General features: G+C 35.3%; 1 protein-coding gene across 3 annotated transcripts in view; it reads right to left on the bottom strand.

Annotated features, from left to right (window-relative positions):
• The window catches only part of CSMD3 (CUB and Sushi multiple domains 3), a 1,381,373-nt gene that overhangs the window by 768,388 nt on the left and 594,028 nt on the right, over positions 1 to 18,957 (bottom strand). For all 3 annotated transcript variants that reach the window (XM_068983804.1, XM_068983805.1, XM_068983806.1), the window contains one exon: positions 14,981 to 15,068. In XM_068983804.1, coding sequence (XP_068839905.1) covers positions 14,981 to 15,068 — 88 coding nt within the window. The remainder of the gene's footprint in view (positions 1 to 14,980; positions 15,069 to 18,957) is intronic.

The following is an 18,957-nucleotide window of genomic DNA, read 5'->3' as shown; positions in this document are numbered from 1 at the left end:
CACACTCCAGGATGTCTGGCTCTAGGTGACTGACCACACCATCATGGTTATCCAAGCCATTACGACCATTTTGGTATAGTTCTCTTGTGTATTGTTTTTACCTCTTCTTAATCTCTTCTGCTTCTGCTAGGTCCTTGTAGTTTCTGTCTTTTATTGTGCTCATCCTTGCAGGAAATAGTCCCTTGGAAGCTCCAAGTTTCTTGAAGAGATCTCTAATCTTTCCCATTCTATCATTTTCCTCTATTTCTTTGTATTGTTCATGTAAGAAGGCTTTCTTATCTCTCCTCGCTATTCTCTGGAACTCTGCATTCAGTTGGGTATATCCTTCCCTTTCTCCCTTGCATTTGCTTCTCCTCTTTTTCAGCTATTTGTAAGGCCTCCTCAAACACTTTTCCTTCTTTCATTTCTTTTCTTTAAGATGATTTTGTTCACTGTCACCTGTACAATGTCACAAACTTTTGTCCATAGTTCTTCAGGCAATCTGTCTACCAAGTTTAATCCCTTGATTCTACTTGTCACCTTCACTGTATAATCATAAGGAATTTGATTTAGGTCATACCTGAATGACCTTGTGGTTTTCTCTACTTTCTTCAATTTAAGTCTGAATTTTGAAAAAAGGAGCTCATGATCTGAGCCACAGTCAGCTCCAGGTATTGTTTTTGCTAACTATATAGAGCTTTTCCACCTTCAGCTGCAAAGAATATAATCAATCTGACTTCAGTATTGATTTGGGTTGATTTTATTGCAACTGTGTCTTCCCTACCAGCTTGTTGTTGCTCCTCCTTTGTCTTTGTATATAGTTATTTTTTCTGGAAGTTTCCAATTTTTGTTGTTGTTTGGTTGGTTTTCGTTGATGGTTGTTCAGCAGTTACTTGTGATTTTGGCATTTTTGAAACAAGAAGTGAGCTCATGTGCATCTACTCTGTCATACTGCTGATCAATTAGAAGAGATTATTAATATACTATTTCAACATTTTTTTTCAAAAATTGTATTTGATAATGTATGGAATAAAATATATGAAATGATCTCACTTTTATAAATCTAAAATTACTATTAGTATACACAAACAATTCCCACATACACAAGCAGAAGTACTTTCTTCATCCATAATTTTATTCATCAAAAATTATACTATAAATGTAATATTTTAATATATTTCTAACTATGTATATTTTAAACTTTATTTCAACAAAAGATTACCATGATTTAAATGAAACCATTTAAAAAGAAAACCATTTCTTATATCACCTTCTGTTTTCAACATTTTTAGTATAACATTGCAATAAGAGCTTGTTTTTCCATTTTTTCCCTCTAGTAATGAGGAAACTATGAAGATAAAGCAAACAAAATATATAAAATTATAAGCTCAGAAAGTGTGCATAGTATACAGACTAAGGTTCGTTATTTAAGATTGCCTTCCCATGCCAAAAATTTTGTTATTTCCTAATGTCCTATCAGCTTAGATAACATACTCTGAATAACTTTCAAAAATCTCTTCTTACTATTTATTCTACATATTTATGCAACTTAAAAGACTTTTAAAAATTAGAGTGTTTTCACATCATAATTGTCCTGTGCAGTCTGAGCCCTACACAATAGAGTATATATGCTTGTATTACTCTTTATTTTCATACCTAGATAAGATGTCTTTTAAAGGAACTTTCTCAAAGAGATGAGAAACAACTTTCAATAGGGACAATAGTATTATAATTCTTAACTGCACTGGTCTTAAAACATAACATCAGAGAATGTTGCAATACAGATTTGCCCAAATTCAACTCATCAAGCTTTTCTTAAGTATTTAAACTGTTGTTGGACTGGTGATCAAAAATATAATATGATGATATCTTTCTTCAGTAAACAAAATAAATTCCAGTATTGTAAGGGAAGCACACAAGTGAATATCATTCAAACCATATAAACAAGAGAACATGGATACAAGTTATGGGAAAACCCAGTCCATTTGAAGAGTGGATACAATTCTCATAGGCAAACATATTCTAGGATGGGAGAAAAGCATGTGTTATATTACTGAGCTGATGAAGTGTAGAGACATTTGGAAGAACCGTTTGCCTTAAGCAAATGGTTAATTTCAGGGAACAGTAGTTTGTGTTTTTTAATGTTTCTTTTTAAACTACACATCACACAACTAAAATGATACATTTTCTGAAGACACACGTTTAGCATGTTGTAACACAACATGGTAGAAATGGAAATATAATGTCAGAAAGTTAGATTTGGACTATATTAAGGAGAAATTTAAATCCAAGAATGCACATGTATAAGTGAGGCAGAAAGAGCACCAAATTGCAAGTCATAAGCTCTGGGTTCAAGGCATGCCTTTATTACTGCTAAGTGTGCAAACTTCTGGCATACAAGTTTACTCATGAGCAAACCGGCAACATTGACATGCACAATGTTTTAATTAGTAACAACATAATGGTTGTGAAAGTACTTTTAAGTTAATGTATGCTATATGTCAGGGATTCCCTGGTGGCTCAGAGGATAAGGAATCCGCCTGCAATGCAGGAGTCATAGGAGACAGGGGTTTGATACTTGAGTCAGGAAGATCCCCTGGAGGAGGGCATAACAACCCACTCCCAATATTCTTGCTTGAAGAATTCCATGGACAGAGGAGCTTGACAGGCTACCATCCATAGGGTCACAAAGAGTTGGACACAACTAAAGAGCCTCTTGATGAAAGTGAAAGAGGAGAGAGAAAAAGTTGGCTTAAAGCTCAACTCTCAGAAAACTAAGATCATAGCATCCGGTCTGATCACTTCATGGGAAATAGATGTGGAAACAGTGGCTGACTTTATTTTTGGGGGCTCCAAAATCACTGCAGATGGTGATTGCAGCCATGAAATTAAAAGACGCTTATTCCTTGGAAAGAAAGTTATGACAACCTAGATGGCATATTACAAAGCAGAGATAAACTTTGTCAACAAAGGTCTGTCTAGTCAAGGCTATGGTTTTTTCCAGTATTTATGTATGGATATGAGCATTTGACTATAAAAAAAGCTGAGTGCCAAAGAATTGATGCTTTTGAACTGTGGTGTTGGAGAAGAACCTTGAGAGTCCTTTGGACTGCAAGGAGATCCAACCAGTCCATCCTAAAGGAGATCAATCCTGGGTGTCCATTGGAAGGACTGATGATAAAGTTGAAACTCCAATTATTTGGCCACCTGATGTGAAGAGGTGACTGATTTGAAAAGATCCTGATGCTGGGAAAGGTTGAGGGCAGGAAGAAAAGGGGATGACAGTGGATGAGATGGTTGGATGGCATCACCGATTCAATGGACATGGGTTTAGGCAGACTCTGGCAGTTGGTGATGGACAGGGAGGCCTGGCATGCTGCGATTCATGGGGTTGCAAAGAGTCAGACATGACTGATCAACTGAACTGAAATGAACTGAAGTGACTTAGCATGCATGTGCATATGCTATATGTCTATGTGAAATAACTGATATAATTTCTTAATTCAGTGAACTTTGGGAGATAACACATTTTTGATACAGGAGTAATGTATCAGGAGCTGTATAATAAGAATCTTTATCTGAAAGACAAGTGTATTATACCTCCAATAGAAGAGGTAACCATTGCTACTGCAATGGTTAGAATTCTTAAGGGTATAAGGTAAGAAAGAGTCAATATGAGTTGAAAATAATCAATTAATGAGATTGAAGAAGCAGAATCAATAAATTGCTGTATTTATAAAGATTTTTAAATCTGTATTTACTGGGAAAATCATAGGAAAATCAAAAAGAAAAAGAAAAGATTAATAACCAAGCATTTATTCAGCCCTACTTAATTCTGGGTACTTAAATATGCCATTTTATGACAGATAATCTGGTCTTTCACTAAACCAGAAGAGTTTGGTGTTACTCTTTCCACTTTTATTGAAGAAACAGAACTTTGGGAACAATAATGAGCTTCTCTAAATCAAATAAGAGTGACCATATCTAAAATTAAAATTATTCTAATTCCAAATTTCATGTTCTCCCATTTGCAACGATGTATATGTGTTGTGGAGAAAAAACTAACTTAATTTTTTTTAAGCTAAAAAAAGTAAATATCCATATCTCAGGTGAGTGAAAATAATAAAGACCCCACTCCAATGTTCTTGCCCAGAGAATCCCAGGAATGGGGAGCCTGGTAGGTTGTCATCTATGGGGTTGCACAGAGTCGGACACGACTGAAGTGACTTAGCAGCAGCAGCAGGAGAAACATAGAAAGTCATGAATATTGAATCTTTCAGAAGTAATGCTATTCTTAAAGCCGAATATACAGTAGAAGATGAGAATTTTGAAAATGGAACATTGAAAAAGGTTTATTTTTAGGGAATGGGAGGAGAAAACAAATTACGCAAGAAAAGAATGAAAAATGGATGGGCAAAGAGTAGATTTGGGGAAACTAAGGTATTTCTTGGTCATGTAAATAACCAAGACCATGTAATAAAGATATTACAATGATGACAGTAGAGTCAAGGGAAATGAGGACTACAAAAACTAATTTAATTTGGGATGGATAAGTCAGTAGTAATTAAAGAGATGACGCAAAAAGCCAGACTACAAAACATTAGGAAGTAGTTGTATGATAAGGTAGTGTCACATGGGTAGCTATTCTTTAAAAGATAAAGATTTGCACCTTTGCAAATTTCTATTAATGATCTCTTTGCAAATACTAAAGTTAGATATATAAATGAACATATTTAGAAATCATGCTAAGACAGGGGTTGAAGATGGGTCCAAATTCAAAAGTGTGACAGATGCATAATCAGAGTCAGCTTTTCCTCATTATGGTACTGTTTTAATATTCAGTTCAGTTCAGTCGCTCAGTCATATGTGACTCTTTACAACCCCATGAACTGTAGCACGTAAGGCCTCCCTGTCTATCACTAACTCCTGGGGTTTACTCAAACTCCAGTCCATTGAGTCTGATGCCATCCGACCATCTCATACTCTGTGGTCCCCATCTCTTCCTGCCTTCAATTTTCTCCAGCATCAGTCTTTTCAAATGAGTCAGTTCTTCACATCATGTGGCCAAAGTACTGGATTTTCAGCTTCAACATCAGTCCTTCCAATGAATATTCAGGACTGATTTCCTTTAGAATGGACTGGTTGGATCTCCTTGCAGTCCAGGGGACTTTCAAGAGTCTTCTCCAACACCACAGTTCAAAGGCATCAACTCTTCAGGGCTCAGCTTTCCTTATAGTCCAACTCTCACATACATACGTGACTACTGGAAAAACTACAGCCTTGACTAGATGGATCTTTGTTGACAAAGTAACGTTTCTGCTTTGTAATATGCCATCTAGGTTGGTCATAACTTTCCTTCCAAGGAGTAAGCGTCTTTTAATTTCATGGCTGCAATCACCATCTGCAGTGATTCTAGAGCCCAGAAAAATAAAGTCAGCCACTATTTCCACTGTTTCCCCGTCTATTTGCCATGAAGTGATGGGACCAAATGCCATGATCTTAGTTTTCTGAATGTTGAGCTTTAAGCCAACTTTTTCACTCTCGTCTTTCACTTTCATCAAGAGGCTCTTAAGTTGTTCTTCACTTTCTGCCATAAGGGTGGTATCATCTGCATATCTGAGGTTATGGATATTTATCATGGCAATCTTGATGTCAGGTTGTGCTTCATTCAGACCAAACGTTTCTCATAATGTACTGTGCATATAAGTTAAATAAGCAGCCGACAATATACAGCCTTGACATACTCCTTTCCCTATTTGGAATTGGTCTGTTTTTCCATGTCCAGTTCTAACTCTTTTTTCCTGACCTGCATAAAGATTTCTCAAGAGGCAAGTCAGGTGGTCTGGTATTGCCATCTCTTTCAGATTTTTCCACAGTTTGTGATGATCCACACAATTAAGGCTTTGGCATATTCAATAAATCAGAATTAGATGTTTTTCCTGAGCTATCTTGCTTTTTCGATGACCAGCGAATGTTGGCAATTTAATCTCTGGTTCCTCTGGCTTTTATAAATCCAGCTTGAACATGTGGAAGTTCACAGTTCACGTATTGCTGAAGCCTGGCTTGGAGAATTTTGAGCATTAATTTACTAGCATGTGAGATGAGTGCAATTGTGTGGTAGTTTGCAATTCTTTGGCATTGCCTTTCTTTGGGATTGGAATGAAAACTGACCTTTTCCAGTCCTGTGGCCACTGCTGAGTGTTCCAAATTTGCTGTCATATTGAATGCAGCACCTTCACAGCAACATCATTTAGGATTTGAAATAGCTCAAATGGCATTAAATCACCTCCACTAGCCTTACATCACCTCCACTAGCCTTGTTCATAGTGATGCTTCCTAAGTCCACTTGAGTTCACATTCCAGGATGTCTGGCTCTATGTGAGTGATCACACTGTCGTGATTATCTGTTGTGAAGGTCTTTTTCGTACAGTACTTCTGTGTATTGTTGCCCCCTCTTCTCAATACCTTCTGCTTCTCTTAGGTCCATACCTTTTCTGTCCTTTATGTTCCCATATTTGCATGAAATGTTGCCTTGGTATCTCTAATTTTCTTGAAGGGATCTTTAGTCTTTCCCATTCTATTATTTACCTCTATTTCTTTGCACTGAACACTGAGGAGGGCTTTCTTATCTCTCCCTGCTATTCCTTGGAACTCTGTATTTAAATGGGTATATTTTACCTTTTCTCCTTTGCTTTTCACTTCTCTTCTTTTCACAGCTATTTGTAAGGCCTTCTCAGACAGCCATTTTGCTTTTTTGCATTTCTTTTTCTTGGGGATGGTCTTGATCCCTGTCTCCTGTACATTGTAACGAATCTCCATCCATAGTTCATTAGGCACTCTGTCTATCAGATCTAGTCCCTTAAATCTATTTCTCACTTCTACTGTATAATCATAAGGGATTTGATTTAGGTCATACCTGAATGGTCTAGTGGTTTTCCCTACTTTATTCAATTTAAGTCTGAATTTGGCATTAAGGAATTCATCATCTGAACCACAGTTAGTTCCTAGTTTTACTTTTGCTGACTCTATAGAGTTTCTCCTTCTTTGGCTGCAAAGAATATAATTAATCTGATTTCAGTGTTGACCATCTGGAGATGTCCATGTATACAGTCTTGTGTTGTTGGAAGAGGGTGTTGCTTTGTACAGTGTGTTGTCTTGGCAAAACTTTGTGTGTCTTTGCCATCCTTCATTCTGTACTCCAAGGCCAAATTTGCCTGTTACTCCAGTTGTTTTTTGACTTTTCTAGTATACTTATATACTTTTATACAATATACTTTTCTAGTATATTGGTATAATAGACTCAAAAGTATCTGTGATAATGTGTTTTTCAACTCACACCGGCAGAGCAGTCCTATGGACTACTTATTCACAGATAACTCAATTTTGGCATCTAAAACATCTCAAAATATGTCCAATATTGCCATATTTATTTATCAAGCATATTTTTATGGTGACCTAATAGTTTGCCTCAGATATGTCTGATTTTCCTTGACATCTTCACTCAGTTGTATCATTTCTTCCCCCTGGAGTATTCTGTCCTAGCATTTGTGCTAGTGTCATCCTATTCATTCTTCAAGGACCCACTAGAAAAACCTCTTTCATAAAGCTTTTCCTGCTTCCACAATCTGTTACAATCTGGTAAACTCCTCTAGCATTGTGCATATCTTCATTACTGTACTTAAACATATTTTTCCTTGTCTTATAAGACTTTTCTAAGTGTAAAATCCTTTAAATCAGAAATTCCAAGGATTATTATTAATATGAATATTATTCATGTTTTTGTAAACATGACGAAAATAGTTCAATATGTAGTGAATTGAACTGCTTAAGATAGCAAACCTGGAGCTTCATCATTTTTCTGTTAATTTCTTTGATCATATGAATTTATAGCAGGACTTCAAACCCATCATAAAACTAAATAACAAGGCAGCAGTTTCTAAAACATAAATATTCTTGCATGCACAAAACCAATATTTTTATAAGCAATGAGGAAATATATAAGAAAACCTTTGATAAATAAAGGCATATTATAAACTTTTATATTTTAATTATCATTTTATGTTTTAATCTCCAAGGTGAGATCCCCAGAGTCTGTGCTTTGAGATCTTAAAAGTTTTGTTTTTAATTTGAAATTCCTACGGAGCATAACAGGCTTTTAAATGGAGAAATGCTGCCAAAGAAATAATGAACCTGACAGCAGTTTCTGTGTTGAACAATAAATTAAATTTTTAAATCTTTTGAAATCATAAACAAATTCTGGGAAAGCTCAGCTTGAGATGCTTAGGTTTATATACACTTTCCTTCTCCAGGAGAGACCTTGTTTGTCTTTTTGAGAGCAAAAGTAATGTTTGATCCAAAATTTGGGTTTTCATTTGGAATATAAAAACCCTGCTATATACCAAGACTGAAATAGCTGAGAATATGTTTCTTATTTGGTAATATTAAAACCAAAAGTGAGTTTCGGTTTTGGAAATGAGAAATAGATTCAAGGAATTAGTTCTGATAGGCAGAGGGCCTGATGAACTATGGACAGAGATTCATGACATTGTACAGGAGGCAGGGATCAAAACCATCCCCATGGGAAATAAATGCAAAAAAGTGAAGAACAACTTAAGGGCCTCTTAATGAAAGTGAAAGAGGAGAGTGAAAAAGTTGGATTAAAGCTCAACATTCAGAAAACAAAGATCATGGCATCCGGTCCCATCACTTCATGGGAAATAGATGGGGAAACAGTGGAAACAGTGGCTGACTTTATTTTGGGGGGTTCCAAAATCACTGCAGATGGTGACTGCAGCCATGAAACTAAAAGATGATTACTCCTTGGAAGGAAAGTTATGACCAACCTAGATAGCATATTCAAAAGCAGAGACCTTACTTTGCCAACAAAGGTCCATCTAGTCAAGGCTATAGTTTTTCCAGTAGTCATGTATGTATGTGAGAGTTGGACTGTGAAGAAAGCTGAGTGCCAAAGGATTGATGCTTTTGAGCTGTGGTGTTGGAGAAGACTCTTGAGAGTCCCTTGGACTGCAAGGAGACCCAACCAGTCTATTCCAAAGATCGTTCCTGGGTGTTCTTTGGAAGGAATGATGCTAAAGCTGAAACTCCAGTACTTTGGCCACCTCATGCAAGGAGTTGACTCATTGGAAAAGACTCTGATGCTGGGAGAGATTGGGGGCAGGAGGACAAGGGGATGAGAGAGGATGAGATGGCTGGATGGCATCACCAACTTGATGGACTTGAGTTTGAGTGAACTCCAGGAGTTGTTGATGGACAGGGAGGCCTGGCATGCTGCAATTCATGGTGTCACAAAGAGTCGGACACAACTGAGCGACGGAACTGAACTGAACTGACTTTCCTGTCTTTCTCTCACTCCTGCCATGCACCTGGCAGCTTGTAATTACTATCAAGCTTTACGTCTGATTTGCTTGGAAATAGTGTTTCCAATATAAAAAAATTGGAAGCCACTCTACCTCCTAAATATTTTTTGTGCATTACAAAGAAAAAAATATTCCACTTGAAAATAATATAGGAATTGTTCTCCCTAGATCCCATGCCAATACATTCAGGGGCTCTCATTACTTTAGCAATGGTGGTTGGCAAATCTTTAGAAACTGTCTTGGTAGAGTTTTTTAATGTATGAATAATAGAGAAAAACATTCTTAACAGATATGAAGCCAATAAACAAAAGGTATTTTATATTTACATGGGACAGAGGCTGGTCCTTCAATTAAGTAAACCAGTCTTCCTCTGTATGTGGAGGTTGTGATTCATTGTGTATCTGCCTCATAAAGGCTAATTTTCCTTTGAGATGACAGGGGCCCAGTAAAAGAAAGTTAATTTAAGCTCTGAACTAAGTGTATCACTTTATAATGGGCTGATACAGTGTATCTTTTGACAGTGATTTTTATTCCTCTTCGGACTTTCCCTTTTCTTATTCTTTGGGGTGCTTCTCATACCTTTTATATATGAATGACCATTGTTTCATACTTTTTAAACACAGAAAAGTTATTATTTTCCCTTCTGAAAAAGATTAATCTAAAAATATTGTATCTACTATTTCTGAATCGGTCCTGATTGTAGCTGACATTGAAATTGAAAGACAATCTAATCCACTCCTCTTGTAAAGAGCCCCCAACTCATATCTCTGCTTGATATTTTCTTTTTTCCAGATCCATGTTTTTATTAGTTATGCCTAAAAGAATCACTAGCAATTTCCTGAATGTACTGATGTTTATCATGCCTTTGCACAGTCCTTTTCACGCTTATACCTGGGAAAATCAGGAATTCTAAATAGAAATCATATAACAAGGTATATTGATTATTCTCAATCTCAACAGGACTCTAAAAATTACTTAACAAGGCAATGTTTCTATATCAAACTTGATTTCCCACTATTGGTGATTACTATTTCCAGCTTTTTCTCTCAAAGTTCCTTTCCTATACATTCCCATCTCCTGTGAGACAGGAACGTGTGTGTGTGTGTGTGTGTGTGTGTGTGTGTGTGTGTGTGTGTGTGTGATATATAGGGTCTTGCTTGATGCATCATTACCAAAGTAAAATTATTAAACATGAGCTCTCTCATTTTCCTATCACAAAACCTCGACCCACCCTTGGAATTGTGCTTATTTTCTCCAAAAGAGTTATGTTCTTTCACTTATTGTTTTTCCTATCATCAGTATTTTCCTCTTACAGGATTATTTATATTAACCAACAAATATGCTCTGGTTTCTTGTGTCTCTAAAAAGGAAATCTCTTTTGACTTCCTAACGACTACAGAACTTACCCATTATTCTTCTGCTTTACGGAATTTGATGTTCCAAAGATATTACCTATCCGAACTGTCTATTCACTCCTTAGATTATCTCAATTTGTCTCAACCTCTGTCACTCCAATGAAATCACTCTTCCCAACAACCTTCATGTTGTTGAACTTAACAGTCTTCTGTCCTCATCATTTTCAATTGTATTCAACATTCTGGACCCCCTTTTAAGGACTTCTTTCTCTTGCTTCATTTACACTTATTTCTCTTGCCACTCATGAGAATGATAAAATAACTTCTTAAATTTCATCACATCATGAAATAGCATAGATTTTTGCCCTAGGTCACAGATTCTAGTTCACTGCAATTACCATATTACAAGTCTCTACCATCTTAAATCCAGACTACTTCAGTGGCCTTCTAACTAAAACTTCTATTTACTTTAATTTATTTATCTAAAGTATGAAGCATAATGTACTGAAAAGACAAATTGAATCTGTTCCTTCTCTCACAACTCTTTATAGCCTTCCTTAATAGATAGGTAAGCTAAATGAGGAGTCTGACATGCTACAATCCATAAGCTTGCAACAATCAGACACAACTTAGTGACAGAATGACAAGAAGAAAGCTGAATGAGTGAAGAAGCCTAGGTGTGACCATTGTGAACCAGAGAGCTTGTTCTGCCTAAAGGGAACACATGTTAATAGGTTCCAGTAGATGTTGCAAGGAAGGTACCTTGGTTTTAGGGGCAAAATCTAAAAACTGAATTACAAAAATATTTGAATGATTGTATGAGTGTGTGTGTGTAAAATCTCCTGATTTTCAAATGTTGACTCTCATATTTTAAAAAACACCGTGTGTTTAAAACAAAACATATCTTCAGACCAGATTAGGTAGAATGGCTGCCAATTTGCTTCCTCTGCAGAAGAGATTGGTTTCTCCATATCTCAACTTCATTCTACCACTTTTCTATTGCATTATGTGTTTTTCTCCAATTTACATTCTATAATTTAGACTCTCTGATCTTTATTTTCCTGAAATAGCTCATCAAGCTCTCTATGAGTGTGAGGCTTTTCCTTTCCTGTAGAATAGAGGCATAAAATTCTTCTGGTATCAATGAAAGTGGGACCTTCTTACATTGGGTGGGATCCTATCCTGACAATTTTATCCTCAATTTTTGACTTCACAGTACTTTCTTTTCTTTTGAGATTCATTTAATTATAGTCTTTTTCACCATTAAATTTGAAGTACTATGTGGGACATGTACTATGTCTGCTGTTATGTGTGTTATTTGTCCCTGGTTCAAAGCCAGGCACATAACAGGCAAGCAAAACAAGTAAATAATGAATGTATAAATATATAATTGGTCTCTGGACTTCATGTCTTTACATAACAGATTCTAATCACACTTTATCACATAGTTCAACATTTGCCTCTGTGAACTTCATCTAGTTGCCAAAAATACAGTAACTGTTCTGTCTCCATAATATTTTTAAATATTCTTAAATTATAAGAGTATATCTTAGCCTGATTAAAAGCTCCTGGATTCTTAACATCTATCAGGGAGCCTAAAAAATTACTGCAGGATAATCTGATGATTTGAAATTTACTGAAAGGTAATTTAAGCCACTATATTACTATTACTAATAGTAACAAGCCTATTTCTAATAAACCCCACATTTTTGTAAAAAGTGAGACCAAATAGATACTAACATCAATGATAATTATTTCCAGTTACCTTTTCGTACTGTAATAGCAGCTAGAATTAAATGCTTATTAGTCTTAAGTTTGCTACCATGTTTACATATCTCATGCAATATTCCCCTCAATCCTAGGAAACAGGTATTGTTTTTAGATCTGAGGAAAGCATCCTCAGAAAAGACCATATATTGATGGTTGATTGTAAAAATGGGATCTGAATGAAGTTTGTTTGGTTTCAAAGCATAATGTAACACAGTGATTAAAGGGTCAGGATATAGAATCAGGAAGTAATGAGTTCAAATTCCAGCTCCATAAAATTATTAGCTGGATAAGCAGACTTTCAGTTTTATTATTTGTAAGTGAAAATAAAAGTGTTAGTTGCTCAGTTGTGTCTGATTCTTTTTGACTCCATGGACTGTAGGCTCTCCTTCCCATGGAATTCTCTAGGCAAGAATACTGGAGTGGGTGCTGCTGCTGCTGCTAAGTCACGTCAGTCTGTCTGACTCTGTGTGACCCTATAGATGGCAGCCCAACAGGCTCCTCTGTCCCTGGGATTCTCCAGGCAAGAATGCTCGAGTGGGTTGCCATTTCCTTCTCCAATGCATGAAAGTGAAAAGTGAAAGTGAAGTCGCTCAGTCGTGTCCGACACTTAGCGACCCCATGGACTGTAGCCTACCAGGCTCCTCCATCCATGAGATTCTCCAGGCAAGAGTACTGGAGTGGGTTCCCATTGCCTTCTCCGAAAGCCATTCCCTTTTCCAAGGGATCTTTCCAACCCAGGGATCGAACCTGGGTCTCCTGCATTGCAGACAGATATTTTACCATCTGAGCCAAAGTGGAATAAAATAACAAACAGGTTTTTTATTATAGGTTTTATTATTATAGGGTTTTTATTAAATAAAGAATACATGTACAAATACCAGGTATACTGATGACACTTTGCAGTCTATAAAATATCACTTTTAACTACTGAGATTGAGATTTAGTTGATTTTTAATATACTTACTTAGTTTATTAAGCTCTAATTCTAACTGGATTCCGGGTCTTTTGAATTTCTTTTTAATGTGATTTTTCAAACAATATTATCCATATTAATTATCAGCCTGGTTAAAGTTCTGCAATTTTTTTAGAAAATTACAATTTTATTCTTATTGAAATAATATTGTTTTCCCCTCCAAGAATATCAAAATATAACTTTAAGTCAAATGATCCATGGAGACAAAATATTCATAGGTTTTTATTATAAGAACTACCTTTTTAGTCACTGGGAATTTCTTCAGCATATCATCTGTCCTTTACACAAACAGAATAAAGAAGAATGTAAATGTGTAGTATGTGAAACTATAACCATTATCATTTTTAAATTTAATGTATCATGAATATTTTGTGAAAACAGTATTTGTGAACTAAATTATCACTTAGTATTTTATAGGATTTTTGTATCTTTTGTTTATAAAATGTTACATTCAGAGGACTACTGAAAATTCAATATTTTTAAACAATATTGTGTCATAGTGTAAATTAATAGTTACCATACTATTGAGTGCACTATTCCTCTGACACATTTAACCATGAGTGCTCTGTGTGCTAAATCGCTTCAGTCGTGTCTGACTCTCTGCAACCTCATGAACTGTAGTCTACCAGTCTCTTCTGTCCATGGGATTCTCCAGTGAGGAATACTGGAATGGGTTACTGTGCCCTCCTCCAGGTGATCTTTCCGAACCAGGGATGGAACCCATGTCTTTTTCATTTCCTGCATTGGCAGGCAGATTCTTTACCTCTAGCCCCACCTGGGAAGCCTAGTCTACTACGTATATTTTCTAAGCTGTAAGTAAACTTATTAATTTCAATTTTTAAAATAAATACTAAATTTAAGATGGAGATAAAACTTATTCAAATTAAATTTTCTTTTAAATAAAATGTTTATAGAACATTTGCAGGAAGATTTCACATGCAGTATCTCATTTGAAACATCATTCTATGTGTTAATTTGATTTACATGTTACAGAAGAGGAAACTCTGGCAGACAGGATTGAAAAACTTACTCAAGATCAGACAATTAATAAACATCAGAATATGAATTCAAACTCATGTATTTCAAGTTGAATCTCATGATTTTTCACTTACTGTGCTGTGCTGTGCTGAGTTGCTCAGTTATGTCCAACTTCTTGTGACCCCATGGACTCTAGCCTGACAGGCTCCCATGTCCATGATGATTCTCCAGGCAAGTATACTGGAGTGGGTTGCCATGCCCTCCTCCAGGGAATCTTCCCAACCCAGGGATCCAACTCACTTCTCCCACATAGCACATGACAATAAATTAATCATTTAAACTTCAAACAAACAGTTCCCTAATAAATTTGATGTTATTTAATTAGTCACTTCAGTGAAATATTATTAATCATAACACATCAGTGAAATCTAGCTGCCACACTTTTAAGTCACCACATCTTCATCTCCATATTATTAGTTATATTTGAAATTTAAATTAAAATAAACTTTAACAAAGTTAATAATGAAATAAACAATTTAAAATAGTACCTAAAATCTGATCCAACTCTCTTCCCATTTTCTGGTTCTCCTGGATCTGGGCATAAATTGGAAGCTGTCTTAATACCTCCCTCATTTACTGAAACAACAGGAAAACAAGAAAAGAAAGAATCAAAACATGTATGATTAGAAAATCAAGAGTGATATTAATTTCAAATTGTACATAAAATATATTCTTGTATTTTATTATTCCAATCACTATAATTTACACATAGAAAGTTAAATATAATTTTATAAACCAATATGAGAGCAAAAACACTTTTTAATTTGTGGATATATAAAACATAATTTTCATGTTTCTATTCAATGACATACTACTTTGAATATTAACACATTAACAGTTAACACTTTATTTTTAATTACTATCAAATTGTGAAATCTCTGGTAATGCACTCCCTAGGTATCATTGCCAGAGTTTCCATTAATTATTGGCAGCAGAGAAGTCACTACCAGTTATATCAGTGTGATCAGATACTTGTTATTTTTAAAGTTGCAACATAAAAATAAAACTTTATGGAAAAAGTTTAAGGATAATGGCACTTTTTAACTGGTATATAACAAGGAATTTATTCTGCCAATGTGAAAATAAAACTGTGGTGCAAATTATCAAGCATGTCATTGAATTATGCCATAATGCTGAAAATCTAATAAATTAAGGGCTTTACCCTTTAACAAGTTCTGTGACTATGTTTTAATTACTCATTGTACACTTTCAAGAGTTTCTTCAGAACAGCCTATTAATAAATTATGTATTCATATTTTCAGTGAATGTGATTACAGTAAACAATTTCCTAAGAAATCTTTTTTTTAGTGGGAAGATTATTAAACCAGATAAAGTCTGAAATATCTGAGTGACACTGTTTCACGAATTCAATCTTATAGCAAATTGGAGAATAACTTCTATTTGCTCTTCATCAACTTATCTGCTTTTTAAAGAAAGGAACAGGACCTGAGTAGAGACTCCAGAAATGAAAAAATCTAAACTTTCCTACGGTTCTTGTCCTACACTGTGAACTGGAATCACCTATAGAGTTTTTTGTTTTTTCTTTTTTGAAAGAACAGATGCTTACTTTTTTGTCTAGATATTCTAATGCAATTACTCTGGGCAGACACTGTGAACCAGTTTGTTTTGTTGTTGTTTTCTTGTTTGTTTTTTAAATAATCTTCCAGGGGATTCTAATGAAGAGTCAATGTTTAAAAACACTGGATCCCTGCATCATTTAGCATGGATTGTCAACTTATTTAAATTGATTTATCAGATAGCAAGATAAGTATCTTGCTTAACAAGATAAGTATGACCAACAGTCATAACTCTGATAAAGCCATCATATTTTCAACTAGGTATTAAATTTTGTGTTTGCACTTTTATTCTATAAAAATTACTTTCTCAAATATCCTCACATATATTTTTATTGCTCTCAACTTAATTATAAATTCACTAATGCATACAATACATGTGACTTTTTGTTTTCATTTTCTAGGTCTGCTGACTTGCTAATTTATTTTTACTTCTCTGGTTTTTGTTATGTTTTCTTTTGGCCACTCTTTTACTTTAGCTTATATCATATACAGAGTGCAGATTTAAAGGCACTGATCCACAAGTCTCAATATGCTGAATTTTCTTCATGACTTGAAAAGTTCTCTCTTTGCTAAGGACTTCCAACCTAAGGTTGTATCATTTTTTTTTCTCCCCCAGCTCCTTCCTGATCTTTCAGTGGCCTACTAGGTCCCTACCAAAAATCTAATCATTTCATGTGCATGCTCAAATCTAACTTAATCCTTGATTTTTTTTTCTATTATCATTCTCTTCCAATTCATCTTGAGTATTAGAAAAGAATTAAACTTTCTCAAACACAGCTTTCATTACTGTCCAAATATCCTATGATTCTAGATTTCTAAGCATGTCTATTATATTTCCCAATAGCCACCAAGATACATCCATAACCCAAGTCCAACAGATTCTTTATTTTTATGCAAGTTTAATGGTTAGCCATGCTCCTTCTTTGTTTTGTGCCTTCTCCAAGTCTTCATGTTTTCCTTTTCTTCCTCTTTAGCTATCACAATTCTATATATAATGTTTAGGACTCAGCTCAAGTCCCACCTTTTGCAAAACACAATCTCTCATTTCTTTTCAGATAGTCTAATCCTCCCTGGTGGCTCAGATGATAAAGCGTCTGCCTGCAGTGAAGGAAACCCAGGTTCAATCCCTGGGTCGGGAAGATCTCCTGAAGAAGGAAATGGGAACTCACTCCAATATTCTTGCCTGGAAAATTCCATGGACAGAGAAGCCTGGTAGGCTACAGTCCATGGGGTCGTAAAGAGTCTGACATGACTGAGCAACTTCACTTTCACTTTTACTTCCCTTTTTATATAACATGAACAATTTTATATTTAATTTTTAAATTATCTTATCATACTCTTTAATAGTTTCATATTCCTTTGCTGTATATACAAATATATACTTGATAAAGATAAGGAAAAAGCTATAATTACTTTAATATCTCTACAGTACCCAGATGGGGGTAATGATTTCTCAGTGAATATTTCCTATTAGTTTAATTAAAAACAATGTGTTATACACTGTTTACAGTGAGTAGAATATTTTTTCTATGGGAAGCACTGTGTTTCTTATCTCTGACGTTTGAAAATGTTGTAGTATATGTCATTAAAATGTGACTTTTTAACATATGATAGAGATAAGAAAAAGTAGTGGCATGATACAGGCTTCTTACATTAGTATATTAAATTTATAACACAAATTATATATAAGATAGAAATGGGGAAATATATTTGAAAATAAATAAATGTCTTATTTTTCCACTTTATCATCATTATTACCTAGTTTAATATAAGTTTTAACAGCAGCTAACACTAACATCATACTTACTATATGTCAGTAACTAATCTACACCTTTTGGAGAAGGCAGTGGCACCCCACTCCAGCACTCTTGCCTGGAAAATCCCATGGATGGAGGAGCCTGGTATGCTACAGTCCATTAGGTCGCTAGGAGTCGGACACGACTGAGCGACTTCACTTTCACTTTTCACTTTCATGCATTGGAGAAGGAAATGGCAACCCACTCCAGTATTCTTGCCTGGGGAATTCCAGGGATGGGGGAGCCTGGTGGGCTGCCATCTATGGGGTCGCACAGAGCTGGACACGACTGAAGCAACTTAGCAGCAGCAGCAGCAGCAATCTACACCTTTTACATGTATCAACTCATTTAATTTTCACAAGAATCTGAAGGGCAGCTACTATTATTATACATTTCCTACAGGTGAGGAAACTGAGATATAGAGAGGTTAAAACATATTTCTAAAGTCCTATTTCTACTTTCTGCTGTGGTCTAGGTTGCAACCTTGGCAGACTGATTCAAGAAATTCTACTCTTAACCCTTGAGTACTCCATCCTATACAGAAAGTTCAGAAGGGAAAAATGGTATCAATAATTAAAATTTAAAACACTTTTCCAAATATTTTATTTTTCTTCCCTAGTGGCTCAGACAGTGAATAATGCAAAGCATATTTATAATTTTCACCATGTTCACTTAATTAATCCCAGTTCTTAAGATTTAATTGTCAAATTACTTTTGTCTATTTGAAAAGTACCTTTCAAACTACTGTTTCTGGATATCTACAATAGGTGAAAAAGTTCCCAATTTAAAATGTGAAGAAAATAGGAGAGCTTCTGCAAGATATATGTATTTAAGGTTTTTTAGTTAAAGTATTTAAAACTAAAAAAACGAAAAAGTATATCATCTATTTTTCTTATATTTGCATGCATGCTAAGTCGATTCCCCGCCAGGCTCCTCTGTCCATGGGATTCTACAGAAAAGAATACTGGAGTGGGTTCCCATGCCCTCTTGCAGGGGATTTTCCTGACCCAGGAATGGAACCCATGTCTCTTATGTCTCATGCCTTGACAGGTGGGTCCTTTACCACTAGCACCACCTGGGAAACACCTTTTA

The sequence above is a fragment of the Capricornis sumatraensis genome, chromosome 11 (genome assembly GCF_032405125.1).
Source record: "Capricornis sumatraensis isolate serow.1 chromosome 11, serow.2, whole genome shotgun sequence".
In the NCBI taxonomy this organism is placed as follows: domain Eukaryota; kingdom Metazoa; phylum Chordata; class Mammalia; order Artiodactyla; family Bovidae; genus Capricornis; species Capricornis sumatraensis.
This window is presented reverse-complemented; position numbering and strand designations above follow the sequence as displayed.